The sequence below is a fragment of the Prunus avium genome, chromosome 1 (genome assembly GCF_965620075.1).
Source record: "Prunus avium chromosome 1, drPruAviu1.hap1.1, whole genome shotgun sequence".
Classification (NCBI taxonomy): domain Eukaryota; kingdom Viridiplantae; phylum Streptophyta; class Magnoliopsida; order Rosales; family Rosaceae; genus Prunus; species Prunus avium.
Window position 1 is genome coordinate 49482776 of NC_142284.1, and position 26338 is coordinate 49509113.

The window sequence follows — 26338 nt, forward strand, 5'->3', positions numbered from 1 at the left end:
TAGAGTAGACTCATGATTGATTTTTAATCACCATTATTGAGTTCTGATTATCAATGCAAGTGCAACACAATCGCATATCTCTACTCATCGCTCTTTTTTATTGCATTAAGGCTCAAAATTTACTTACTTATATAGATAAGAAAATCATATTAGCTGTGATAATATATTGTGGAAAATATATCATGTTATAAATTTCTTATATAATTCAATTTTATTTGAAAAAGGAAAGGTTTGTCTTTCAAATTATGTGTAAAAAACGAGGTCTAGCTCAGTAGAAAATGACTTTGATTTACAGATCAGTGGTCATATGTTCGAACTCCTATGGCACCTTGGTAGTGTGTGTGTGAAAAATCCTCCTATCTTTATAATTTAAACTATCATTTGTATTTTAAAAAATTATGTAAAATTAAAAATTCCCTACTTAAGACACCTATGTACTTACCCTAGTAAAAAGCCTTTCTTTTTTGTTCAATAGAGGCCCAAGGCCAAAGCCCAAACGTCAAGGAAGAGACTGACCAATTCGCCCAGCCAAGTTGACAACTAACTACCAGTTGCAAATTCGGAATTATCCCTTTCTATTTTGGGTTGTTTGGCCTGCGATGTATGGACTTTTTATGTTTTCGCAGGCTGAGTTCCTCGGATCAAGTGTGTACAGTTGTACAGCTCTTCCAACCATTTGCCGGCCAAAACAGCGTCGTATGGATGCCAATTGAATTCGACAGTGCAAACCAAAGGCAAAAGAAGGTTTTTAGCTACTGAAAAAAGCAAGCTTCAACAGAGAGTCGGCGAGAGTCGAGCTCTGAAACTGGTGGAGGTGGCGGTGGAAGACATGGGCGATCCCTACCGTATGTACTTCACTCCCACTGGCACTGACAGAGGTTCTTTACTTTTCCCTCCCCCGCATCCCATGACCGCCAAATTTTCATTTTCCCGAACAAATTGCACACAATTTCCACTCGCTTTCTCGCATTTCTTAGCATCCAAACAAACCATGACCCCATCAATTGAATGATTTATAATGTATAGCATTTGATTATGTGCATATTATCCTTAATAATCGTTGTGTTAATTGGGTAACTTGTGTTTTTTCCTAATTAATTGCGTTCCAGGCAGTGTTGGAAGGCCAATCTTTCCTGGTTACTTGTCGTCTGAAACACCCTCATTGCTATTCGATCCTACTCTTCCCTCTACTGAGCCTCCGAGTTATTCGTCTGATTTTTTGCAGAGAGATGTAAGAACTTTGTTTAACACCATATGAGTATATATATATATGTATATGAAGGAATTTTGTTATTGAATGGTTTGGATGTACTTGCAGATAAGATCATTGACCCCTGGGGCCTATGCTGTCGATGATACTGGGGGCATTAGATTTCGACCCGAACCTATTCTTGGTGTAGCAGCATCAGCAGGAGCTAGCATAAAGGGCTATCCATCTCCTTTGGAAGTTCCAAGTTTGCTAAGCCAGAGACAGGATGCTGCTGCAGTTAGCATTAGTGCAAGTGTTCCTGCTGACATAAGTAAAGAAAGGCCTCCTGGCTCTTTGAGCAATGTTGATGGTCCTCCAGTTCTGAAAGGGGAATCAAACGTTTTGTTTGTTGATGGACTTCCCACCGACTGTACCCGAAGAGAAGTAGGCCGTATCCTTTTGCTCCTGTCGAGGCAACAGACCGTAGATTCAGATTTTATGGATATCGAATTGCCTTGACCGGAATGTGCTCATTATATTGCTTTGTTCTGTCATTTTGAAAACCTTAATTTGCAATGCAGATATATTCCGTCCGTTTATTGGGTTTAAAGAAATCAAAGTTGTTCACAAGGAGCCTAGATGTGTAAGTCTGCGCATTTGCCTGCTTCTATTGAGTAATCTTCAGATTCTTCGTTGTAGTTTCGCATAGTTATTTGTTACTATTGATGTCTGGGTTACTTTACTTTTGTTTGAGCTTTGTCTCCATGTTACGAGACTTTTAAACGAACTGCAGATTGGAGATAAGGCTATGGTTTTGTGCTTTGTGGAGTTTGCTGATCCAAAGTGTGCTTTGACTGCTATGGAAGCTCTTCAAGGTATTATTATATGTGCAATTAACCATGATCCATCCACTTACAGCACAAAGTGTGATATGAAATTTTCCTCTTATCAATTTTACTATATTGGCAGTTAGTGATTGTAATAATATTGTAATAAAGTTTATTTCCGGAAATTGTATGTTACATTCAGAAGCTGATTATGTAAAGAACTTTGTATTGTTTAGAATCCTGTTTAACACAATGAATTGACAAAGCTTCAGCGATTTCTAGTAATATGAGGGAATTCATCACTTATCAAGCTCTGAAATGTGGATGCACGCAGGTTACAAGTTTGATATCAAGAAACCCGATTCTTCTGCATTGAGGATCCAATTTGCACATTTCCCTTTTCGTCTACCAGCCGATGGCAATGAACAACGAATTGGAATCCCACGGTGATGGAAACAATGCTGGGATGAAATCTGCCCGACTTATAGAATATGAGCATTCGTTTTGATAGTGAATTGTGTAAATCAACAATTAGAATGATATACTTAGGTTGTGGAATGCTACACTACACGAGCAGCTCCATACACTAGGGGCTTTAAATCTTGACTTGGCCTCCGCAGATTTCATGGTTGTAGTTTTGAAATGGGTAAGCCATTCGCTAAAATTGCTGCATTGTTTGTTGACTGGGGGAGAGGGGTCTAGACAGTGCAGCTTAACTCAAGTTTAGGACAATGGCACAGGAGTGCCGAAATATGCGGCTTGCTGGAGCCTCTTTCATGATGTCTTTAGTAGGTTTTGACTTCCTATTTGTAAATATGGCATTGGTGTTTATCCAAGGGTCTTCATTTGGTATTGATAGAAATCAAACGAGCTCATTCCGGGCTTCCGGCATAAGATTGCCTTGATCAGAGAAGCGTAGGGACGGTACGCTGGAAGAACTTGGAAGCTATAATGTAAGATCTAAACCTTTGGTACAAGATTCTGGACTGGAAGAGAGGAGACTATCAATGAATATCGTGCAGTACTCTTCAAGAAAAAACAGTTTTGCAGAACGACTAAAAAATGTTTATATATAATAACTAGCAATAATACAAATTATTTTGCATTATGAGGTTGACATCAGTAAAGCCTTTATAATAATAATTTGTTATAAAAACCTATAATAATGTACATCTTCAAATTGAAGTGTTTAGCATGGAAAATGCCTCCTTCTTGGGGGAACTGTTAGTTGGACTTAATTAATGACCTTGACTTGATATAATAACAAGAAAGATACAAGTCCCCACCAAGTCTTTAAGCATTTCTTAAACTTAAACTAAGTAGACTATTAGAAATTGATTAGGAGAAATAAAGCCCCAAAGGTTAGTGAGGAGTGAGAGAGTGTGTTCGCATTTATGGCCTTCTCCTTCTTTGGCCCCTTGGTTTAAGAAAAAATGATAAACTGAGTTGTTGTGGTTGGCACAAAAGAAAAAGGAAAATGCCATGAGATAAATATAATATATTAGGTAGCAAAAGCATGCAACAAAAAAGAATATATATATTTTTGCCATTCAATTTCATATGGAATCTGAGGTTACACCAAAGTGTTTCTGTGATATTAATGTATAAAACTTAGTACAAATTACAATAATCCATTTGTGGGAAGGGGCAAGGTATGCCTTTTACAGAGAGCCCCCCTTCTTCCAACAAGAACAAATCACAAAATGAGGAGGAAATGATGACAATGACTTGTACAACAAAACAGGAAAAATAAAACTATAACAAGTTAGTTGTTCAATCTGATCTGAGAGAGCACAGCAGGGCACAGAGAGCAAACTCTATAGTATCTATGTATCTATTAACTAAAGAAAGCTAGTGCCTGCAAGGCCATGGTGCAAGAGATTATGAGCAATGGCATCCCTAGCCTTCATTGAGCTCTGTGATCTCAAAGCAACCTCTGGAACCATCTCATCATCCACAAGCTCAAACCTCAGCTCTGGTTCAATTTCCTCATTTTTAAGCTCGCAGATGTTGTGCAAAACACAGCATGCTCCGAGCACTACGGGCAAGTCCTGCAGCTTCACCTCGGTTCGCTTTTGCAAGCAATACCACCTCCCTTTCAGCCTTGCAAATGCATCTTTAGCAGCATTCTGAATCTCCCCAATCTTCTCATTGAAGGCATGCTGTGTCCAAGTCAGATGCTGCTGGGTGTAGGGCACCAAAACCCAGTCCATCAAAGGGTACCCAGAGCTCCCAACAATCCAAACGCCTTTCAGCAAGCCATTGTTGGCCCTCTGATGCAAAGCAGACTTCTCCAAAACCTGATCATCAGGCATTGATCCAGGCCAACCAATGCACACATCCGTGAAAACCCCTCTTGGGTCCACAACACCTTGCACTGTGATTGAGTAAGAGGTCTTCTGGTTCCTCTCTGTGTGCCTCTTGTTGAAATAAGCAGCTACACTGATCTTTGGAGCTATAATTGGAATATGGGTTGTGTACATGGACCCCACAACATTGGGTATGCCTGAAATGGCCTCAAACTCATCTTTGATCTTCCTCACCACACTGTCCTCAGGCCATTGCAGATACTTGGGCATGAGCACAGTTCTAATTGCGGAGCAGACCTCAAGAACAAGTTTATGGCAAGTTGAGATGCCAAGACCAAATTTTTTAGATACAAGGCGAAGAGGGTCACCTGTTGCTAGTCTCCACAAGCAAACAGCAACTCTCTGCCTCACCGGAATTGCGTTTCTCAGAGTTGTGTCTTCTTTTTCAATGGCGGATTTGAGCTCCTGGCATATCAAATCGAACGTGGCCCTCCCCATCCGAAACGCCTTCTTGAATTCCGATTCCGGAAAATCGGGTTGGTTGCACTCGTCCCACCAGGCCTTGGACCGGTCCTTGACCCACAGCCTCCTGTGATGACCCGCCGCCGACCCAGTACCCGGTTTCGCCTTATCGGAGCCGTCGGCGGCCACCGCCACAGCCGCAGCCGCAGCGCAAGCCGCGCTTCTCGACCGCTTTCGCTTCATCGTTTCGGATTCTTCGACCTCCGAATAGCAGTCCTGGAAATCAGAGTAGTAATCTAACATGGCTTTGGTTCTCGTCTTGTGCTTCTCTTCAATAAACGACGCGTCGTCATTTGAGGCCCTGTCGTGCTCTTGTTCGTCTTCCTTCTCTTGCTCCTCCAGCAACGACAGGGAAGCGATGATGCCCTTCAAGCCTTTCTTCTTCTTGTCACCATCGTCCTGGTCGTTGCTGTTGTTATTATTGTTGCCCTTACGACGCCGTTTCTTGGAAGTGCCATTATCGTTCATTTGGGTGTGCAGAGAGGTTTGGAGCAGGGTGCAGAGGTAAGTCTTCTGGGTGTGGGCTATTTGGGAGCTCCAGTTTCATATAGCAGCTGAGCTGAGACGTCTGGTCTTGACTGCAACAACAACAATACCAAGGAAATGAAAGGAAGGAGAAGAAGCAAAAATAAACAAGAGAAAGAGAAAAGGTCCTTGGCTTTGAACAGTATAAAATAACCTTAATTATATGTGTGAAACGGAAACACCAGTGTGAACGCAAAGATTGAAAATTTGGATTGGGATTGAGAAAATGGGACCCCTTATTATATTATGCGCATATGTCACTGGCTGTCCACATTAGAATAAGAGAGGAGATTATCTATCATATGCAATGATTAAGGAAATTAAGTCCTATTTAATTAAGATTTCGTTTGTAAATATTTTTGTAGGAAGCACTTCTGTTTATAAGGTGTTTTTTTATAAAGCTCTTTGTGATCCAAAAGCACTTATAAATTGTTATGCTAACTACTATTTTAAATATTTTTAATTATCAGAACTCGCTTTTAGCCATTTTAGAAACACTTCAAACCAACAACTAGACATCGTCGAGACACTTGTAAATTGATCAGGAATTGGGTTGGAAATTAAATGCGATGAGAGGACTAGAATAACATGGCTTTTTGTACAAAAACGTTGACTTGGGGCCCGTTTTGCGTGTGAAAATGTGGATAAAATAAGAGCGTTTAAAAGGTGTCAGGTGTGAACGCGGGTGTGGAGCGGCAGTGGTTGGTGGGTGTAAGACGGTGACTAGGGATTACCTGGAACTTAGGAAATGCTTTCTTTTCGCATTTTTCGTGGTTTTATTTTGGAAAGTCTGAATGGGAATGTTACTTTTGTGAGAATAACAACTCCAAACTTCAAACCTTTTTGACAATTCCAGTATTTTTTTTTTGGGCGCAACAATTCCAATAGTGTTTGGAAAAGTATTTGTGTTGGGCCTGATGAATGGAACCATAGATCTGTGGGCCAGTATGATATTGTGGAGCCCACAACTAATCCACATCATGCTGACATGATGACATTTTAAGGGTTTGTTGTTTTAAACTGTTGTAAGAGAAGAACTCTTTGTTCGGACACACAAACTCAAGTGCATAGATATCTGCTTTTAATTACTTGAATTACAAATTCCTCAAAGATTAATATTTTATTTAATAAAATAAATATAATTCATATTAATCTCAAAATGTCGTGTATGACTTAGGTATTATTAGTTACGAGTTCCACCAAAAATAATTTATAAAACCAAAAGGAAGTTATATATAATATGAAGATTGCAGATGAAAGATTGGTATGGAGTCCATGCTTGTCCAACAAGATAAGAAAAGCGGTGTAAAGCTTTCAACTCCTCTTACTCGTTTTGATTTGCCAACAGCTTCATTGGAAACCTTTTCCACATGTATTTAATATTTTTAATTTTGGAACATTACAATGTACAGTTGGCTACAATACGGTGGGCCCCCACGAGGTACCAAAATTCAAACATATACACTACTTTTGACCATACGCAATAGAACAATTGTTGAAAAGCTATTTTCATTGTCCCAATTTCCGGAGAAAAAGAAAAAAGTAACAAATAATTATTAACAAAAACATTGTAATCAAGAGGCGGTCCAACTGAGGTTAAAAAGGGAATAACACTGCGAATTTATCGACCAAATGAGGAACAGAGGACATGTTTTAATGTTGTACTCTTCCAAAGATTCTCGTTTATTATTATAATCCAACATTAGATTGGTAATTACGTTGTCTAATATTGGCTCAGCAGTTTTATTTATTTATTTATTTATCCAAAGAAACAAGACCTGTCTTTCCAAGTTTTTGGCTACAGATGAAAAAAGACGACAAGTTCCGAGAAAAAAACCAACGTTTTTCGCAAGTCTAAGAAACAAGTACAATCGTTGAACAATACTGTTGACCTGGTCGACCAAAGGCCATGCAGTTTCATGTACTGTGTCCAGCTAACGGGCCTTGAACGGGTCCAAATTACTAACGATATTATTGGATTTTTGCTGCTCAAGCCGGACACGGATTGGTTTAAATAAATCCCCGTCCAAGATGAAATCCTGGGTCAGATGTTTTGTGGGGTCGGCTAAACTCCAATACGATTTACATAGACATTTGAATAAGCAAAGTCTAGATATGTTAGGTCTAGAACATTTGAAATGGTAAAGCCTGCACTGCAGTTTAACAAGATATCTTAATGCATAAAATGAGAAATTTGATTTGATTTTCCTACAACAGCCTCATTAAGACTTGTTTGAAGTATATACAAATACAACACATTAGAGCTGTCTAACCTAATCTGGAGCAAAAAAGTCTAGGGTTAGTTTCTTGAAAATGTGGCAACGGTGCACAGTTTCAGCAGGCATGCAACACAGCAAAGACAATGGCATGTAATTCTCATAGCTTCGATTCAGTTTCAAATATTCACAAACCTGTAAAGTTGGTGCATGGCAGAGATGAGATCAAGTAAGGGATTTGCCAGCCCATTCTCGCTCTCGTCGCTTTTGCTTGGCTTGCATCCGGTTGAACTTCTCTTTCCCCTTCTCCAAAAGAGGGTCATGCACAACATAGTCATTTGGGTCCTCATTGCGAGACATGCGATCCTGCGCAGTGATTTACAGAAAAATACTTTAAGCCATAGAAAAGCAGAAATCTAGATGAAGAGCAAATTGATATTTGTTCAAAGAATATTTAAAATGCTAAGAGGAGTCTCTTTTCATTAATTAAATTATGTCATTCCATTTGCATATGCGGATGAAATAATCTAATTCCATTTGCATTTTCATTAACTACTTTCCTGATTTGCATTGTTTCCGATTCAAATGAAATGGCATAAACAAATATGAACTGGAGAAGCTTACCTTCCCACTCTCAGGAGCAAATTTTAACCGAACCGCTTTCCAATCAGATGCATCTTCATCTTTGCCACCTCCAGATTCACTACCTGAGGCTGTGCGACTTTCAAATATACCCTTCTTAAACTTCTCAAGTTTTGCCAGAACCTAACAGCATCCAATCCGTAAAAACAGGGTTATATATATATATATACACAATAAAGTAGCTTATGGTAAATAGTTATACAAATCAATTATAGATATGCAGTGAGTGCAGTCCCAATTCCCGAAAACAGGGACTTTTCAATGCACAATTCATGGGTTCTGTTTCATTTAGCCAGCTGATGGAATCCATTACTTGCATCTACTACATTATCATGTTTAAATAGATTTTAAAAATAGACAATTTCACCTACTCTGATGGTTGAAGGGAGGACAAGAAAGTAAATATGTAAATCAAGAAAACAATACATAAAAGAGCCAATCACACATAACATACTTCATCTTCTCGTCCTTGATTTCTACGCTTCTTCTGTTTCTGTAGTTGTCTTCCTCTTTCAGCTTCACCCAACAACTGTAAGTCTGCATCAGCATTTGCCATGCGTTCAGCTCGTGCCTCTGATCCTATCCCTTTTTTCTTCAAGGATAGTTTTTCCACCTTTTGTTGATCATCATTAATGTTTTCAACAATGGACCTGGCAAGAAGGAAATGAAGAGATTCTTTTGAATATATTTTCAGATGTGTCAGTCTTCGTAACAGTGCTTAAAACAAAAATCTGCCAAAACATCCCCAACACCCAAAACTTTGCCTCGAAGTACATTTTCGCTCATTATGACATTGAATTGAAACTGATAAAGCCATGAACTCTTTGAAGGAATCCTTGCAAACAAATATAATGTCAAGAAAATTTCCAATATCTTTACCTTGATGCAGGTGTTTCACGCTGATTTGGGCTAGAGCTCCCTGCATATGCATGTGATAGGTTAAGAACATGGGCGTATATTATTAAGGAAATAAAAAGAATGTGTCAATTAAAAGGGATTATGCATTCATTATTCCTCATAAGGAGAAAATTTAATACATTGAGGACAATTAGGTACCATTATGCATCTTTGGCTTTGGTGGGAGATCTCCCAAATCCTTTCGTTTCCTGAGTATTTGCTGACGCATTCGTGCATCAAAGTTGGCCTCATCATCGTCATCATCGCTATAATTGAGTGTATTATAAAATTTGGATTCTGAGTCTTTCCCAGGCTCATCTTTCTTTGAGCTTAGAGCTTCTCTGACAGATAACTGTACATGCCTTGTTTTGGCATCAGAGTTCTGCATTCAAAACATTTGCCGGAGGTAAGTTCTTTGGATGATCCTATTATATGACAGACAGAATATGCATATGTAAACGATGAAAAATGTTAGCCAAGTTGGTTGTCAGGACAATATTTACCTTAGTAGTAAGATTGATGGAGGATAAATCTAGAATAGTAGTAAGATTGATGGGGGATAAATCCAGATGTGATTTCATAAAGATAAAGAGTTATGCACTTCATATTAAGCAATAATCACATTCGCAAGATCAGAAACCCTTAGACCTAAAAAATAGCAACATTTCAACCATTCTATATAAACAAGGCATAACAAGAGATACAGGATAATTACCACGTCATTAATTGGAACTTCGTCCTTCAGAAGACGAGGATCATCCAATACATCATGACTGCTCTTGATTTTTGTCTTTACAGCTGCCAATTCTTTCTCCTCTTCTTCAGCTTCTTCTCCAAACGAAAGCAAGTTCAGCTTTCTGCATTGTGGAAACAAGGCACGCACACAACATACCCCGTAAGTGTAATGACATTTTTGACAACATATATTGTGGCATCACTGCATTTATTTTCACAGACACAGGTAAACATAAACAGACACGCATGAGTTCCATCAGGAAAGGAAAAAGCTTACTTTACAGCTTTCTTCTTCGTGTCTTTGTTGTCAGCGTCATTGGTGGATTCCGTCGATGGCTTTGCACGTACTCTTGGAACAATATCATCAAAGGGGTTCCATAACACCTAAAACAGGGATTTTAACACCAAAACAAAATTTCAAATCACATAAGCATATAGAAAGAGGAAAGCTTAAGGCTTACTTAAGGATCATGTTTAGCTACCTCTACTGATAGTATCCTTGGTGGTGGGTCCAAGGGTCGATCCTCCTTGTCAGTTTCAATATCACCCAACCTCACAAGATTATATATTGAATCCCCAGTCACCTGAAAAACAGAAAAAAGAAAAGAAAAAAAGAAATGAGTTTGGTTCCTTGGTTTTCTACTGATACTCATAATTGCTGTACTGCTGCAGCTAGCGATTAAGTTATCATCACCTTCCCAAATATGGTATGCTTCTTGTCAAGCCAATCCGAGCGGTCCAAGTTCATAAAAAACTGGCTCCCATTAGAATTGGGTGAACCAGAATTTGCACAAGCAACTAAACCCCGATGCTTGAATCTCAAACGCGAATGAAACTCATCAGCAAAAACACCACCATAAATACTTTCACCACCTGCAAAAACCCACCAACAATTCAAGCTCAAAATCCTAAATCTGAAGTAACCCATATTACTATACACATTCAACAACCGAAATTCTCAATATTTTCTGCGATTACCTGTGCCTGTGCCAGTGGGGTCGCCGCCCTGAACAAGAAAGCCTTTGATAACGCGGTGGAATATGGTGTTGTCGTAGTAGCCTTCGAGGCAGAGCTGAATGAAGTTCCTGACGGCCTTTGGGGCCTCTTTGGGCCAGAGCTCCACGTCGAGCGGCCCATGGGTTGTTTGCAGCACCACCTTGCCCTTCGTCGGTGGCTCTAATACGTATATCGACGACATTGCTCACGCACCACGGCGTTTCCAGAGAACTGAACCCCACTGGGAATTGGGAAATCGATTGCTATCTGATTTCCGGTTGGTTCAGTAATTGGGGAAGAAAGGGTTTGCGGATTTCGACTGCACCGGTTCGAGCCGACGTCGTTTTGTCTTGTTTGGTATTTGGGCCGCCATGGGCCATGATCTCTGGTAGCGGCAAATTCAATTCGCGAAAAAAAGAGTTGCACCACTGGCATCGTTTTATTTGTTTTTCATTTTGGATCCGTTTTTAAATTTATATATTCATATAACAAATGAAAAATGACTATATAAATTCGTACTTAAAATTTTGTATAATAAGTTGGTGTGTTTAGTATTAGTACTGAAAACCTGTTTGTTTTCTTTGATTTGGTCATGGCCAGGTCAAAATGCCTAAATCAAGCCAATGGAGGAGAGTCAACAGAATAAAAGTTAGTTATGTCCGTTTTCTATGTTTAGCTGGCGTTCCAGTTCCACCGCCAAAGCAACAGAAAGGATCCTCAGTTAATTGGCCTGAGGCTTTCTTTCCTCTTTTTCTCTCTCTTTTCTTGTGTCTCAAGCTTCGCCGCGGCTCATCTAGTGGCGGGGTGGTCGTCGGAGGCTGTGCCATTTGCAGCGGCAGTGGAAGTACTAGTGCTGCGCTAGTTGTGTAACGCAAATGGCCTCCCATTTATCCTCTGATGACACCGTTCCGCCAATCAATGCCACGGCGGTGGCTGTTGACAAGGACAACAAGAACAGCAACCACTCCGTCCGATTTGCTATTGATCATCTTGTAGCTAAAAATACCAACCCATATATCATCCTCATCCATGTTAGGCACAAAAACCATCATCCACATCGTAGGTACCCTACCCTCTGTTTCTCAATCTTTAATTTTTAGAATATTGTTGGCCTTTGTCAACGTGATTTCTCTGTTTCTTTTTGGAGTTATATGCAGAGAGTGATGGTGAATCGGGCAATCATGATGGACATCATGTTTTCGTTCCTTACCGTGCATACTGCGCACGTAAAGAGGTACGCGGATTCATCCGTCCGTCATAAATGGTCCAATGTCATAAAGTGACACCACATTTGATTTTGATTTTTAGGCCCAAGTGAAAGAGGTTATCCTTGATGATCATGATGTTGCTAAAGCACTTTTGGAGTATATCAACAATCACTACATCAATAGTATTGTAGTTGGTGCATCAACAAGGAATGCTCTTACAAGGTTTAATTTCCCACTCTCTCTCTCTTAATCAAATATATGCATCTATCTAATGATCATGAAGTAATGAGCTACATTGTGATGCTGTGTTTCTCATAGAAAGTTCAAAATTGGGAATGATGTGCCCACCAGCTTAGTAAAGCTTGCACCAGAGTTTTGCTCTGTATATGTAATTTCGAAAGGGAAGATGGTTGGCGGGCGAACGGCTAAGAGGCCGGTGGTCAATACTGCTACTCCACCAAAACAACCATCCCCACAGGGACTTCCACCTTGTACTCCAACAGAACAAACTGAAGCAGACAATGGAGCTAGGTACAAAAAATTAATGGAGCTGTTTATTTGTCTTGCATATATTAAGTCTTTTTTAAATTGGAAACACACATAACTCTTTGTGCTTTGTATGATGTTGCTTGGTAGAAGCAGAGGACAGCCTGCAGTAAGGGGAGGATGGAAAAGTGCAGGAGGATCAGACAAAATTCCTGTGGCGCGAGAGAGGACGAGGAGTGCTCCAGTCAATCTCTCAATGGACATTGACATTCCTAATCATGGTTCGTCAAGGTGTTCGCTTAGCAGCCGGAATTCGAATGCGGATGAGAATGAATTTCCAGGGATGTTTAATTCATTTGGATCAGTGGACATCATAAGCCAAGGGTTAGATTTCTCCAGTGCATCATGTTCTCCCAAGGAGTCATCCAGACAATCTGCAGTAAGTTGTGTATACAAGTATAATGCATGCTACTCAGTAGGAAAAGTTGATGGTTTTGCATATAAAAGAATGATCTGATTGTCATCTGCTCTCAATCGTTGCAGCGGGATATTGAAGCCGAAATGAAAAGATTGAAGCTGGAATTAAAACAAACCATGGATATGTACAGCTCTGCCTGCAAAGAAGCAATCTCAGCAAAAAATAAGGTAATATTTATGCCACGAAATTTTCAGTGACTCCTTTGTTTCTGCTGTCTACTGAATCAACATGGTTCTTAGAGTATGATCAAGAGGGTACTAAAGCTGACTCTTTCAAATCCAGGCTAAAGAGCTTAATCAGTGGAAGCAGGAGGAGGCTCGTAAATTTGAGGAAGCCAGGAATGCTGAAGAGGCAGCTCTTGCCATTGCAGAGATGGAAAAGGCAAAGTGCAAAGCTGCCATTGAAGCAGCTGAGGCATCACAGAGGGTGGCTGAGATGGAAGCTCAGAGAAGAAGACAGGCAGAGATGAAGGCGAAGAAAGAGGCACAAGAGAAGAACCGGGCATTGAATGCTTTGGCGCATAATGATGTCCGATATAGAAAGTACACCATAGAAGAGATTGAACAAGCCACTCAAGAGTTCTCAGCATCAAACAAAATTGGTGAAGGTGGATATGGACCTGTGTACAAAGGTAAACTCGACCACACACCGGTTGCGATTAAGGTGTTAAGACCTGATGCTGCTCAAGGGAGGAAGCAATTCCAGCAGGAGGTATGATGTTGGATACAACTTCCCGAGTTTATATTACATAAACAAGTACAGATATGCACTGCTTGCCAAATTATTGGCCCAAATATTTGCTCAATGTTATATTGCTTTCCATTTAGTTTGAACTTATTTTGTGTTCACATGCAGGTTGAGGTCCTGAGCTGCATTAGATATCCTAACATGGTCCTCCTGCTTGGTGCGTGCCCTGAATTTGGATGCCTAGTATACGAATACATGGACAACGGAAGCTTGGAGGACCTGTTGTTTAGAAGAGGCAACACCCCTCCAATTTCATGGAGGAGGAGGTTCAAAATAGCTGCTGAGATTTCAACAACCCTTCTATTCCTTCACCAAGCAAAGCCAGAGCCCCTTGTCCACCGGGACCTTAAGCCAGCCAACATCCTCATAGACCGTAACTATGTGAGCAAAATCAGTGATGTCGGGCTAGCGCGCTTAGTTCCTCCATCTATGGCTGATGAAGTGACACAATATCACATGACTGCAGCTGCAGGGACATTTTGTTACATAGATCCCGAGTATCAACAATCAGGCATGCTAACAACAAAGTCGGATATATACTCGTTGGGCATAGTGCTACTCCAAATCATCACAGCCAAGCCAGCCATGGGACTTTCTCACCATGTCAGGAGGTCCATTGAGAAAGGAACCTTTTCTGAGATGCTTGATCCCGCGGTGCCAGACTGGCCTATTGAACTGGCTCTAGCATTTGCTAAGTTGGCATTACAATGCGCAGAGCTAAGAAAGAAGGACAGGCCGGATCTTGGCACAGTTGTAGTGCCCGAGCTTAACCGATTAAGAGACTTTGGAAGGCATGATGAAGGATCTCATCCTGGACATTTCACCACTGCTCATAGTCATAGCTCCGGGTTACGCCCTTCCACATTAAGATCATCAACTACAAGTAGTCAGGTTTGTGACGTAGTCATGCCAATCACTGAATTTACTAATTTTAACATTTTATCTATTTGCATGTGGTCATGTAATTAATTTGATCTTCTTCTCCATTGTTGAATAACTAGGAATCAATGAATAAGAGTACTGCCGCGGACAGAGTTGAAGCGCAGACTTGACATACAAAGAAGATGGAGACACATGAAGTTCACATGGAAAAAATCCGTAAAGTTACTTACAAGTGAAGAAACTGAAGAACTGTTTGTAGATAATAGGACATTGATGTAAGAAAAAAAAAATTATATTCTTAGGCTTCTTCCACTGATTGGTTTAAGTTACTCGCTGGTGGTTGTATTAGGAAAAGCCGTTGCCTCTGTGTACTTTGTTCATGTTGTGCGTGTTCACAAATTTTCCTTTCCTGATTATAAGATGACCCTCCCCTCTGCAGTTGAAGGGTGAGAAGACTGGGTGATGACACAAAAGAAACTTGCAAGAATTTATGCGTAGCCGAACATTGTAGGCCTAAAAGAACTGAAGAGGGAGTAGTTAGTAAAACGGTCATAGTAATCAAATAAGAAGCCCACCTTACCAAGAAAAGTATAACTAAAGAAGCAGCATAAAGTGCAACACTGTAAGGTGGGAATTGATCCACACAAAGGTTGATTATGTTTGCAGAAAGGCATAATAAAAAGAGATCTCTAGAGGTCGCTAGAGGATTAGAAAGCAAACGATTGAAAGAATAACAAAATACATTCTCCAAACTCCAAACTCCGAAGATGTTGAAAGTAATTAACTATTACTTTGCACTTAACGTGTCGTTAACGCGTTTAATCCCTTCTGTTTGTTTGGTTCCTGCTTATCCAAATTGTGTGCTATCTCCATCTACATCTGTGATTTGTCAATCGTCACCCAAGGAGGAAACTTGTTGCACCTCTTTGCTCAAACAAACCAGAGTAATTGGTATAAACTAATTTAACCCTCGTGAGTTCAAAAACAAAAAGGTGGAAGTTAAGTGTGCACCTTTAGAGCAATGCACTAAATCTACCATCATAAGAGAAGCATCTGAATCAAACTTTTTAAGGAGCCATACACACGTTTGTATAAAGGTTATGCCTCACTACCTTATGCAATTACAGGGCAATAAGTATGACAAGTTTTCTCTAGGCCACACGATTTCATTTTTCAAGGTTATGCCTCTCTTAGATGGGTAGTTTCAAAGCTTTGGCATTCATGGAAGGAAAATGGTTTCCTTGGTTCTTGAAGGCGGGGCTCATTGGTTTGGTCATGTTTGCTGGGTTGACATATGAGGATCAAGTGGGAGAGGCTGAGACTGGTTTACTATGTATCAGTGAGTGCACAACATGTCCAATCATATGTTCACCTCCTCCTCCTCCTCAACTTGAGTCTTCTTCACCACCACCATCACTGCCACCAGTGCAACGCTCGCCTTCTCAACCTTACTACACCTCTCCTCCGCCCTCGCCGCCGCAATTTGACTACAGCTCTCCTCCGCCCTCACCGCCGCTGCCTCCTCCCTCACCACCAAAACAATCACCACCACCTTCATCTTATTCGAAAGGCGCTCCTCCCCCGCCTTCTTTTGTGTACTTCTTCAACATGCCTCCCTCAGGTCCAGTGCCAACAACAACAACAACAACAACAGGAGTGCTGCATAACAATTCCTATCCCTACTACTACTTTTACGCCTCAGAGGCTTCTTCTCTCTCTGCTCATGCCTTCTTTTTATTTGTCTTCTTAGTTCAGCTTGTGTTTTCTTTTTGGTGAGAAAGTAGCTAGCTTAGTTATATATTTTTTTTGCGTCTATGATAAAATATGTGGTTGCATTGTAAAGGTGGCTGGATTGGATTGAGAAAGGCTTTCTACTTACTTGTTCATTCATTCTGTTCATAAATTTCTTGTACATCAAAGACCAATCTTGGTGATGTTTAGAGACTCTTCCTTTATTTGATTTTTTGGTTTTTTTTATATGTATACTTTGAAGGAAATTTATTATGTTCTATAACCACTGGGCTCTCTCTCTCTCTCTCTCTCTCTCTCTCTCATATGTTAGCAAAGAAAAGAACAAAACACATCGCAGAAACAATTAAGAAATTGAATAACAAGTCCAATGTCTGATCATGAACATAATTACATCCCATTTGGGTGAAAATTGAGGTTGCCATAAAATAAAATAAAATAAAAAAATCCAAAGCATCCTATAAGATCATAAGTACAAAGGTAACCACAAATTTAATAAAAAAATGAAATGAAAATAAAAGGGAACTCAGTCATACTATATACCATGTATCTATTCGCCAGGAAAAAAAAATGTAGGCACAAAACGGGAAATTTAAAATAAAAATGGACGTTGGTTGTGGCGAGAGAATTCTTGGGTGGCCCTTTTTACAAGTAGTGTGGGGCCTGTTACAAAGTGGGCCCAGCCGACAAGGAAAGGCCCGGCCCAATAAACCCAACAAACGACCTTGGAGTTGATCCAGATCCGAATCGCGGCAAATCAACGACAAGACAACTACTCCATCAAACTGAACAACGAACCCGGGTGACTTGCACTGTATAGCAGCAGCAGCAGATCTGCAAATCTGCATTTCCCTCCGAACATCCAAATCCCTAACCGGAGGGTCCGATCCGAAAATTCCAATCAATTCGGAGCTCCACCACACGATGGAGTCCGAAAATGCAGCAGAGGACTCGTCGGCGGTGGCCAGCCTCCTCCCTCTGGCCTCCGTCTCCCAGCAACCCTACGTCTCCGAGCTCCTATCCTTCACCCTCGATCGCCTCCACAAGGTCCTCCCCCTCTCTCCCACTTCCTCTCTCATTGTTCATTTCGTTAATAATTAAACTTCGATTGATTTTGTTTCGGTTCGGGTTTTTAGGAACCGGAGCTTCTTCGGGTCGATGCGGAGCGAATACAGAGGCAAATGCAGGAGGTGGCGGTGGGTAATTACAGAGCGTTCATTGCCGCTGCGGATGCATTGCTTGCAATTCGAGACGAAGTGTCTTCCATTGACAACCATCTTGAATCTCTGGTAATTATTAATTCTTGACTCTTCTTACTTACTGATTTTATTGGTTTGTTTATTGAATTTTATGATGCGTTTTGGCAATGCTAACTTGTGATTTTGGGTTTGGTAGATAGGGGAGATCCCAAAGTTGACAAGTGGGTGCACTGAGTTTGTTGAATCCGCAGAACAGATTTTGGAAAAAAGGAAGTTGAACCAAACATTGCTAGCCAATCACAGTACTTTGCTCGACTTACTTGAAATTCCTCAGCTTATGGATACGTATGTGTTTTAAATTACTGTAAAAATCGTTTCTTTCAATTGTATCACTACTGTACATAGTACAAATCCTTGCTTTGAGCCTATGGCATTACCCATGTGTCTGATTTGGATTTACTTTTCCAAAACCAAAAAACACAAACAATGCATTCTTAAATTAGCACAAGTGAACTGGGATGAACCTTTTTATTCTGAATAAAAATGTGTTTCTTTTCTGAGTCTAGTGAATTGGTTGTTCTTTTCTCATTCATTCCCATTCTTATGCAGGTGTGTGAGGAATGGAAATTATGATGAAGCTCTAGACTTAGAAGCATTTGTTTGCAAGCTTTCAACCATGCACCCCAAGTGAGTCTCGTTCCCTTATTCTCCTCGTCAACCAATAGTGATTTTAACTTGTGAAAGGCAATGCACTGAGGCTCTTTTTGTTCTTTTGCCTTCTGTTTTCTCTCCTGTAAGATTACCAGTTATTCAAGCTCTGGCTGCAGAAGTCAGGCAGACCACTCAATCTCTACTTTCTCAGCTTCTTCAGAAACTTCGTTCAAATATTCAGGTATTGTGTAATGACTTGAACATATGTATCAACCAGCCCAACTTGTTTTTTCAACTACCCTGATTGTAGAATTTAATATATTGTTTTTGTGGATGTATCTTTGTGTATTGCAGTTACCTGAATGTCTCCGCATCATTGGATACCTACGTAGAATAGGAGTATTTAGCGAGTATGAAATGCGTTTGCAGGTAAGGGATTAGTTGCAACTTGCATTGTTTGCATTTAGGTTTCATTTGATGCGAAACACTTGAAATGAACATCTTTCATTCCTGTGGACATTGAGGTTGACTGTATCTGACCTTAATTTTCCGCATTTTAGTTTTTGAGATGTCGGGAGGCATGGCTTACTGGAATTCTGGAGGATTTGGACCAGAGAAATGCTTATGAGTATCTGAAGGGGATGATAAATTGTCATAGAATGCATCTTTTTGATGTTGTTAATCAATATAGAGCAATATTTGCTGATGATACATCAGGCAGTGAAGAAAATTATGATGGTGGTCTTCTTTTTAGTTGGGCTATGCATATAATTACATCACACCTTAAGACTCTTAAAATTCTGCTTCCAAAGATAACTGAAGGCGGATCTCTATCAAATATTTTGGATCAATGCATGGTGAGCATCTTCTGTTAAATTTGTTATTATTATTTTTTATTTGCTCACATCAAGCTATAAAAGGAAATACATACATGCTTGAATATAGTTGTTTCTGTAATGGGCCATGATCTGCAAGATATATCACTATTCAGTTAACTATCCCTTTAAAATAACATTTGCCACCTTTTTTACATATGATAAACTGATCCAAAGCCTTCAATTCAGATTTTTACTGCTTTAGCGTGTACCATTAGGACTATATGAGATATGGGAATTGCATGAATAAATATGTTTATGCTGCAGAGCAGTCTGCAATATAAATGACATAACTGTTTGGCATATACTTTCTTTTTCCGTTTTACACCCAGGAAATAAGTTGCTTGTAATTTGGTGATGCTAGTCCTTCAAATACCTTTGAAAATCAAGAGTAATAGAAGCTGTGTTTGTTTATTTGACCTTGTTACCTTATTTTGTTGACAGTATTGTGCTATGGGGCTTGGTTGGGTTGGGCTAGATTTCCGGGGCTTGCTACCATCACTTTTTGAAGAGTAAATATATTCTTCCCCCTTTTTTCTTGACTACTACCTTAAATTATTTTTCTCATTATGAATGTTGACCTTGTTTGCTTTTCAGGGCAGTTCTCAACTTGTTCTCGAAAAATATGAGTACAGCAGTAGAGAATTTTCAGGTAAATGGACAGTGAATGAATTTAAATTCAGTGTTTCTAGAATTAGAAATACAAATAGTTGAAATAGGTTGGGAGTTTCACTTTGTAGCAAGCAACCTTTTGCTCTTTTTCTTAATTTTCTGGTAGTGAGTGTTAATTTGATATTGTTCTTAAATCCAGGTGGTCTTGGATTCACATCGTTGGGTCCCACTACCATCCGTTGGCTTTTCATCAAATAGTGTTGGTGATGAAAGTCAGGATGATGTAACTCCACCATCTTCTCTTATGGAACATCCACCTCTTGCTGTTTTCGTGAATGGTAAATCTTATATAAGCTTCTCGGCTAATTTCTTGGAAGATGTGATGTGGGACGTATATCTCATGGTTTATTTTTAAAATAACGTCTTAATATGTTCATCTAAAGCATAATAGTCCAGAGGAATGGCTGATTGCTGCTTCTTTTTCCGGCATTTATGCATATATTTCTTTCTTGTGGCTGTAGGTGTGTCTGCAGCGATGAATGACCTCCGGCCCTGTGCTCCAATAAGTTTGAAGCATGTCCTTGCTCAGGAGTTAATCAAGGGATTGCAGACTGTTTCTGACTCTTTACTGAGGTACAATACAACTCGGATGCTGAGAGAAAATGAGTCTGGACTTTTCATCTCACTTTGTCGGGCATTTATTGAGGTATAATGTTTACTGACTTGGGCTGCTTCTTGTCTGACATTTGTGTCTATAGACATTGACGGACTTTGTATGTTATGAACACATTCATAGGTTACTTACCCACATTGTGCAACATGCTTTGGTCGCTGTTATCCTGGCGGGGCTGCTTTAATCATGGATGCAAAGAATTTGTATGACGGGATTGGCCGCCTATTGACAGTCACTCCATCAAGAGGACCCTTGAAACCTGTTGGTGATGGCGATGGAGATGCAGATGGAGATGGAAATGAAAAGAGCGTAACTGAGAATGGTGACCTGCCTGTGGTGGAAAATGGTGTCACACCTGTTGTTGAAAAAACTGATAATACCATTGCTGATGAAAGAGAAAAAACTGAAAATACCGATGCTGATGAAAGAGAACAGAAAAGCCCCACTTTGCAAACGGAGGAAAGGCGCAGTAATGTTTGAAGCATCTTTGTAAGGAAATAGAAATCTTTGTAGCCCCCATGTTTTGATTCTGTAGGTCATCATTTTTTATTTGTATCTTCACCATTTTTGATTTTCAATACTGGTTCTAATCTTGTGCTTGTAATTATTTGGCTCAAAGATGATGTCCGAATTTCAGATGTTATATGATAGAGAAAAGAAACAATTTGATTGTAGAAAAACAGCAGCAATTAATAATACTTTCATACTGATTTTGTGTACCATCCTCAAGCGAAATTTCTGTTTCATTTTCTGCAAAACAAAATTTAAAAAGTGTGAAAAAAAAATGTTTAAATTTACCAAAATACAGAAGAAAAATAAAATAAAAGTGAGTGTCGCCGAATTGTAAAGGACCAACCTTGGGAAAAAATAAAATTGTAAAGGACCAACGACCGAAACGGCGCGCATTGGGATTTGGATCAACGGGTAAAACCCGCTCAAACTAAAACCCTAGTTACACAGCTCCTTCAGCAATCAGACCTTGGTTTTCAAGAGGTACACATTTCCTCTGTTTCCAAGCAGAAATCAGATTGAAATCTAAAGGAGATTTTGAAAATAAATCATAAATCCACTGATTGAGGCTGATAATTTTTCCTATAACAGGATTTCTCTGTTTTCAAATTCAGAGTTTTAGAGTTTGAATTTGATATATATTATCTTTGTTCCCGAAGAAGCTTGGGAGTCTATGGCATCCAATGTAAAAAAGGGTTCAGAAGAAGAGCAACCAACCTCAAGATTGCAGATTTACTCCACCTCTGATACGCTCTCCCCTTTCTGGAGAGGTTTATCTATCTGTTTCTCCCTCTTTCTCTCTCTCTCAAGCATTTGATCATTTATTCATTTTTTTAAAATTCTCTTCTGTATCCACCTTTTGCAGACAAGTATGAAAAAGATGCCAAAAAGTATTGGGATGTCTTTTACAAGCGCCATCAAGACAGGGTATGTTTTTGTTTGTAGTTTTCACCATAGCTGTTACTTCTTCTGCTGTCACTACTATTATCACTTACCCTGGAGAGCCAGGCTCCCAAATTATGATTTTAAGCTCTGTTGCTTTTTTCTTTATGCTATGGTCTTGTGCTGTATCTAGCTTTTGGCTGTTCAGTCTTTTTATTTTTGGTAAAGAAGGGGCCGAAGCCCAAACAACACAAAGCTGTTCAGTCTTTCAAAGATAAATAAACTGTAAATTGGTTTTATCTGTTATCATTGGCTCATTTCCTCATACTCTATTTTTTTTTCCTTTTCATCAGTTTTTCAAAGATCGACATTACCTGGACAAGGAATGGGGCCAATATTTCTCTGTGAGTGAAGAATTCCGTTGGATATATTTATTTCTCTGTGTGTGTGTTTGTGGGTTCAGTTTCGTTGTTTCGTATCCATCCAACAACTCCATAAGCTTTTAACTTTTATCTTTTTGACTATCAGGGAGCTGGGCGGAAAATTATTTTAGAGGTAACTTAGTGTGCAGATCATGCATGTTACTATTGTTTGTTGTCTAGATGTCCTCTGTATCTGTATGATCATTGATTACTGTTCTCAATATGCAGGTTGGCTGCGGAGCTGGTAACACCATTTTTCCACTGCTTGAGACATACACAGATGCTTTTGTCCATGCATGTGATTTTTCACCACATGCTGTTAACTTGGTTAAGGTGTGGTTTTCTTCTACATTTAGTTGCTGATTCCATGGAAAAGGATATATATTGAATATTTGAGGATGTTGTTCATGTTTGATCAATAAAATATAATTAGACAAATAAATAGTAATGTCGGTTTAGGTAGTAGTTGGTACTGAATATCAATGACAACTGCTGCATGATGCATTTTATGTTGTTATCGCAGGCACATAAAGACTTCACAGATAGCCGTGTTAGTGTGTTTGTTTGTGATTTGACCATTGATGATCTGAGCAAGCAGATTTCTTCGTCGTCCGTAGATATTGTAACCATGGTATATGAATGAAACATATGGATTCCAATTGTTTATATTTCTTTGATTGATAAATGCTCTTATACTTAAGTTTCTCACAGAGCAACTTTCCCCAGTTGTTCAGTTTGACAAATGATCTTTGTTATTTAGACTGACTTGTTAAGCAGATTTTTGTGTTATCTGCAGTGTCTCCAGAGAAGATGCCTCTAGTATTGAAGAATGTTAGAAAAGTTCTCAAGGTAAGTAACAATCCTACTTCCATCTCTTATGTTTTAGAAGTTTTTTAATTTCTTTTGGGTTTGATTTTGTATTTCTTTGTTGTAAGAATACAATTTTATTTTGAAGTGCCTCTTCTGTAAAATCTATGTGTGCCTCTTTATATGTAATGAAATTTATGCATATATTTTCTTTTCCCCAGCCAAGTGGTCGTGTCCTATTTCGTGATTATGCTACTGGTGACCTTGCGCAGGTTGATCTTTAATATGTTTATTCCATCCTTTCTTTAGTAATCTTTTTGTTTAAATTCCACAATTTCAGTATATTACTGTAAAATCTGTGACTAAGATTCTGATGCTATGATGACAGGAAAGATTGAATTGCAAGGACCAAAAAATAAGTGAAAACTTTTATGTCAGGGGTGATGGCACTGTAAGTTTTTGAGCACGGTATTGAAAATTATGCTCCTTATTTCTGAATCCACAAGCTTGATTATGACCCATTATTGTTTTCCAGCGTGCTTTCTACTTTTCAAATGAGTTCTTGACAAGCTTATTTAAAGAAAATGGTTTCGATGTTGAACAACTTGACTTGTGCTGCAAACAAGTTGAGAACCGGTCAAGAGAGTTGGTGATGAATCGGTAAACAATCTTACTTTCAGTCGTGTAGATATAGGTTGTACCCTTTGATTAAATACTGCTCTTCCTTGGGGTTTTTCTTCTATTAATTAATCTTCTCTCTGATCAAGTTGTAGTTCTTTTTTTTTTTTCTTTTTTTTTTTTAAATTCAGGCGTTGGGTTCAAGCTGTATTCCGCCTTTCAGATGGTACAAACTCCTCTACCAACACTGAAGCTGCAATCAGCGTAAATCGTCTTGGTCAAGAGAAAATTGAGCTGGATGTCAATGGGAACATCTTGAAGCAGCCGGAGAATGATTTCGAGGTTGATATGTCCGATGGTGTGGCAGCGGAAATGTTTGGTATTTCACCTTCCAGTGATAATGAGGTATTCGCCGTTTTTCTTTTTACAAATATGTTGAAATTTGTAAAATTGTTGCTGACTTAAAGCTTTTATAAGTTCATCCTTGAAAACATTCTTAATCTCTCTACATTATTTCCTCTTAGGTAATTGAGCTTGAGCTAGGTGGTTGGACTTTCAAGATCGAAGTGTTATCGAAAGTGCACCAACACACTTGCAAATCAACTGGTTTGATGTTGTGGGAATCAACTCGGTTTATGGCTTCTGTTTTAGCCAAAAATCCAGCTATTGTCTCTGGTAAAAGGGTGTTGGAGTTGGGGTGTGGCTCTGGGGGTATTTGCTCTATGATTGCTGCTAGATCTGCTGACCTCGTGCTTGGCACAGATGGAGACACAAAAGCACTTGACCTACTGAAGCAAAATATCAATTCAAATCTCAGGCCACCATTACTGGACAAACTCATTACAAGAAGATTAGAGTGGGGAAATAGAGACCAAATAGAAGCCATCAAAGAAGCTCATGCTGGAGGTTTTGATATCATCATAGGCACAGATGTCACTTACATAGCTGAAGCTATTTTGCCTTTATTTCAAACTGCAAAGGAGTTGATTTCATCTAATAGAAGCATTTGTGCTGATTTGGAACCAGCCCTAATTCTCTGTCATATTTTCCGTCGGGTAGATGAGCCTTCCATACTTTCAGCTGCATCTCATTTCGGGTTTAGGCTAGTTGATAAGTGGCCGATAGTAATTCCTACTAATCCATCACCAAGCATCATCAAAACTTGGTTTCCTGAGAATGGCTCGGAGCATGTTGAGAGTGGAGCGTTACATATCTTGTACTTCCACATGGAGTGAAATTTTGTGATTCAATGTCAAGGAATACAGTCTTCTTCTGTTTTTTGTGACATTATTTTATTACAATCGCAACATCGTTTGAACTAATAAGATCTGTAATTCTACTTGTAAGTTGTCTGAGTTGCAATTAAAAGCAAAGCCTGATGAGTATTTAGTTTTCAAGATTTGTACTTTGTACCAACTTTTGGTCTTTTTGCTTGATTGTGAGACTCATGTTTCCGTGATTTCTATGAAGCCTTGGATAGGTAAATAAATATTTTGTGAACTGTGACTTGATTTAACTGTTCTATCATGCTCTATCTAAATCATTGCAGATGGAGGGATTTTGTTTGGATAAGAGGAGGAGGAGAGAGCCTATGACCTTCAATTGCTTTGGTTTTGTTATAAGTGAATGTTTTTTTTTTAAATCATTGGCCCCAAACCTGTTATTAAGAAACTTATTCGTACGTATAATATAAGAAAATTGAAATTTACATGAATTATTATAGTAGTTAAGATTTATGCAATCAACAATTTGTGTGCATGTCCGTCTATGTTCCTGTTATTATATATGTAATCTAATAATAGAAATTAGACTATCCTTTATTTATTAAGTAGAAGTTAATCTTCTTTAAGTTATTACGGATAATAGAAATTAGTTTTATAGGAGAAAAACTTAATCGCAAGCGGGGATAGCAAAATCCCAGAGATCATAAACAACACAACACATTTAGTTTGCTACATCCTCGATGTATTCTTCAGTTGCACATTTTCTAGCCTGAAAACTAGAGGATAATAGGACTACATCTGCTTCAAATAATCAAGAAAATAAATGTTACTTCACATTTACTGGCTAAAACATTTGTAAATCAAAGTCCTATCTTTTTTTCATGTATTTTTTTTGTTTAATATTTTATGTTACAATTAACATGAACACAAATTCCTCATTTTAAATCAGGAATACAACCTAGATTTAATATATTGACCAATTTACGAATCAACCATTTATATTGCTAGCCCGAGTCGAATGCCCAATTTTACAGAATTAATTACAGTTCTTTGCTGGAACAAAACCAAATTACACTGCTTACTGCATGCACCTTCAAACAATTCCAATCAATACAATTTATTTTTATTAATAGAAATCTTGAAATTACTAGATTAATTTTCAAATCTGTAATTAATTCAACATATACTGCCTTTTAGCTTGCAAAGAGAGCTAGCTTCAAATCTATTTTGTACAGAGAGTGAACACAAAACCAAAACCAGTTCCAAGTTCCACCATCATCACATTGCGAGCCCAGATGATCATGAAGACCCTTCAGCATGTAGATATAGCTCAGTCTCAGTCTCCATAGAATCACTTGACTTGACCAAATTAGCTGCAAATTAACCCAAAAACCACAATCCTTGCAATATTTATTACGACATCAAGAAAAAAAACCTTAATAACCCCAAAGATATTGA

The 26338-nt window shown here is 39.0% G+C and overlaps 7 protein-coding genes across 10 annotated transcripts; 5 read left to right on the forward strand and 2 right to left on the reverse strand.

Moving 5' to 3' along the window:
- The first annotated feature begins 619 nt into the window (after window positions 1-619).
- Window positions 620-2796, forward strand: LOC110765290 (uncharacterized). Its single transcript, XM_021968380.2, has 6 exons — window positions 620-878; window positions 1110-1231; window positions 1319-1640; window positions 1771-1832; window positions 1983-2064; window positions 2351-2796. The coding sequence occupies exons 1-6, from the start codon at window positions 830-832 to the stop codon at window positions 2464-2466; spliced, it is 753 nt and encodes a 250-aa protein (XP_021824072.1). The 5' UTR covers window positions 620-829; the 3' UTR covers window positions 2467-2796.
- A 744-nt stretch (window positions 2797-3540) lies between these two features.
- Window positions 3541-5552, reverse strand: LOC110765280 (nuclease). The gene has a single exon (XM_021968370.2). The coding sequence runs from the start codon at window positions 5313-5315 to the stop codon at window positions 3858-3860; it is 1458 nt and encodes a 485-aa protein (XP_021824062.2). The 5' UTR covers window positions 5316-5552; the 3' UTR covers window positions 3541-3857.
- Window positions 5553-7545: 1993 nt separating this feature from the next.
- Window positions 7546-11239, reverse strand: LOC110765270 (Cyclophilin-like peptidyl-prolyl cis-trans isomerase family protein). Its single transcript, XM_021968359.2, has 10 exons — window positions 10841-11239; window positions 10557-10735; window positions 10345-10446; window positions 10140-10246; window positions 9843-9984; window positions 9287-9509; window positions 9110-9149; window positions 8685-8880; window positions 8213-8353; window positions 7546-7954 (listed from the first exon to the last, which is right to left on the reverse strand). Exons 1-10 carry the CDS (start codon window positions 11058-11060, stop codon window positions 7814-7816), a joined length of 1491 nt encoding a protein of 496 aa, XP_021824051.1. The 5' UTR covers window positions 11061-11239; the 3' UTR covers window positions 7546-7813.
- Window positions 11240-11441: 202 nt separating this feature from the next.
- Window positions 11442-15231, forward strand: LOC110765233 (kinase with adenine nucleotide alpha hydrolases-like domain-containing protein). 3 transcript variants are annotated; one of them, XM_021968326.2, is made up of 9 exons: window positions 11442-11917; window positions 12016-12092; window positions 12167-12288; window positions 12385-12597; window positions 12709-12991; window positions 13096-13197; window positions 13313-13741; window positions 13886-14668; window positions 14779-15226. In XM_021968326.2, the coding sequence occupies exons 1-9, from the start codon at window positions 11734-11736 to the stop codon at window positions 14827-14829; spliced, it is 2244 nt and encodes a 747-aa protein (XP_021824018.1). In that variant the 5' UTR covers window positions 11442-11733; the 3' UTR covers window positions 14830-15226. The 3 variants fall into 3 exon arrangements, with proteins under 3 accessions (XP_021824018.1, XP_021824013.1, XP_021824031.1); XM_021968321.2 differs by having other exon boundaries at window positions 12703-12991; window positions 14779-15225; XM_021968339.2 differs by having other exon boundaries at window positions 11802-11921; window positions 12703-12991; window positions 14779-15231.
- A 473-nt stretch (window positions 15232-15704) lies between these two features.
- On the forward strand, window positions 15705-16673 carry LOC110765432 (proline-rich family protein). Its single transcript, XM_021968558.2, has one exon. It carries the CDS (start codon window positions 15854-15856, stop codon window positions 16433-16435), a length of 582 nt encoding a protein of 193 aa, XP_021824250.2. The 5' UTR covers window positions 15705-15853; the 3' UTR covers window positions 16436-16673.
- Window positions 16674-17156: 483 nt separating this feature from the next.
- LOC110765224 (conserved oligomeric Golgi complex component-related / COG complex component-like protein) lies at window positions 17157-21140 on the forward strand. Its single transcript, XM_021968313.2, has 12 exons — window positions 17157-17455; window positions 17545-17697; window positions 17804-17952; window positions 18217-18294; window positions 18406-18499; window positions 18613-18687; window positions 18819-19115; window positions 19578-19645; window positions 19731-19785; window positions 19945-20083; window positions 20267-20451; window positions 20542-21140. The coding sequence occupies exons 1-12, from the start codon at window positions 17333-17335 to the stop codon at window positions 20896-20898; spliced, it is 1773 nt and encodes a 590-aa protein (XP_021824005.1). The 5' UTR covers window positions 17157-17332; the 3' UTR covers window positions 20899-21140.
- Window positions 21141-21269: 129 nt separating this feature from the next.
- LOC110764614 (S-adenosyl-L-methionine-dependent methyltransferases superfamily protein) lies at window positions 21270-25054 on the forward strand. 2 transcript variants are annotated; one of them, XM_021967623.2, is made up of 13 exons: window positions 21270-21411; window positions 21520-21698; window positions 21794-21855; window positions 22164-22214; window positions 22339-22365; window positions 22461-22565; window positions 22756-22863; window positions 23010-23081; window positions 23261-23311; window positions 23428-23490; window positions 23575-23699; window positions 23849-24062; window positions 24182-25054. In XM_021967623.2, exons 2-13 carry the CDS (start codon window positions 21602-21604, stop codon window positions 24890-24892), a joined length of 1686 nt encoding a protein of 561 aa, XP_021823315.2. In that variant the 5' UTR covers window positions 21270-21411; window positions 21520-21601; the 3' UTR covers window positions 24893-25054. The 2 variants fall into 2 exon arrangements, with proteins under 2 accessions (XP_021823315.2, XP_021823322.2); XM_021967630.2 differs by having other exon boundaries at window positions 21273-21411; window positions 21588-21698.
- Window positions 25055-26338: the final 1284 nt, after the last annotated feature.

What these genes read in the sequence shown, in the direction of transcription:
- LOC110765290 (XM_021968380.2), top strand. Translation starts at nt 830, where the DNA reads ATGGGCGATCCCTACCGTATGTACTTCACTCCCACTGGCACTGACAGA. An exon ending in TCCCACTGGCACTGACAGAG is followed by an intron (nt 879 to 1,109) that starts GTTCTTTACTTT and finishes ATTGCGTTCCAG; the next exon opens with GCAGTGTTGGAAGGCCAATC. An exon ending in TACCCGAAGAGAAGTAGGCC is followed by an intron (nt 1,641 to 1,770) that starts GTATCCTTTTGC and finishes TTTGCAATGCAG; the next exon opens with ATATATTCCGTCCGTTTATT.
- LOC110765280 (XM_021968370.2), bottom strand. Translation starts at nt 5,315, where the DNA reads ATGAACGATAATGGCACTTCCAAGAAACGGCGTCGTAAGGGCAACAAT.
- LOC110765270 (XM_021968359.2), bottom strand. Translation starts at nt 11,060, where the DNA reads ATGTCGTCGATATACGTATTAGAGCCACCGACGAAGGGCAAGGTGGTG. An exon ending in CCCCACTGGCACAGGCACAG is followed by an intron (nt 10,736 to 10,840) that starts GTAATCGCAGAA and finishes GGGTTTTTGCAG; the next exon opens with GTGGTGAAAGTATTTATGGT. An exon ending in AGCATACCATATTTGGGAAG is followed by an intron (nt 10,447 to 10,556) that starts GTGATGATAACT and finishes TCTGTTTTTCAG; the next exon opens with GTGACTGGGGATTCAATATA.
- LOC110765233 (XM_021968321.2), top strand. Translation starts at nt 11,734, where the DNA reads ATGGCCTCCCATTTATCCTCTGATGACACCGTTCCGCCAATCAATGCC. An exon ending in AGTCATCCAGACAATCTGCA is followed by an intron (nt 12,992 to 13,095) that starts GTAAGTTGTGTA and finishes CAATCGTTGCAG; the next exon opens with CGGGATATTGAAGCCGAAAT. An exon ending in CATCAACTACAAGTAGTCAG is followed by an intron (nt 14,669 to 14,778) that starts GTTTGTGACGTA and finishes TTGAATAACTAG; the next exon opens with GAATCAATGAATAAGAGTAC.
- LOC110765432 (XM_021968558.2), top strand. Translation starts at nt 15,854, where the DNA reads ATGGGTAGTTTCAAAGCTTTGGCATTCATGGAAGGAAAATGGTTTCCT.
- LOC110765224 (XM_021968313.2), top strand. Translation starts at nt 17,333, where the DNA reads ATGGAGTCCGAAAATGCAGCAGAGGACTCGTCGGCGGTGGCCAGCCTC. An exon ending in CTTTCAACCATGCACCCCAA is followed by an intron (nt 18,295 to 18,405) that starts GTGAGTCTCGTT and finishes CTCTCCTGTAAG; the next exon opens with ATTACCAGTTATTCAAGCTC. An exon ending in TTTGTCGGGCATTTATTGAG is followed by an intron (nt 20,452 to 20,541) that starts GTATAATGTTTA and finishes ACACATTCATAG; the next exon opens with GTTACTTACCCACATTGTGC.
- LOC110764614 (XM_021967623.2), top strand. Translation starts at nt 21,602, where the DNA reads ATGGCATCCAATGTAAAAAAGGGTTCAGAAGAAGAGCAACCAACCTCA. An exon ending in CTACTGGTGACCTTGCGCAG is followed by an intron (nt 23,312 to 23,427) that starts GTTGATCTTTAA and finishes CTATGATGACAG; the next exon opens with GAAAGATTGAATTGCAAGGA. An exon ending in CACCTTCCAGTGATAATGAG is followed by an intron (nt 24,063 to 24,181) that starts GTATTCGCCGTT and finishes ATTTCCTCTTAG; the next exon opens with GTAATTGAGCTTGAGCTAGG.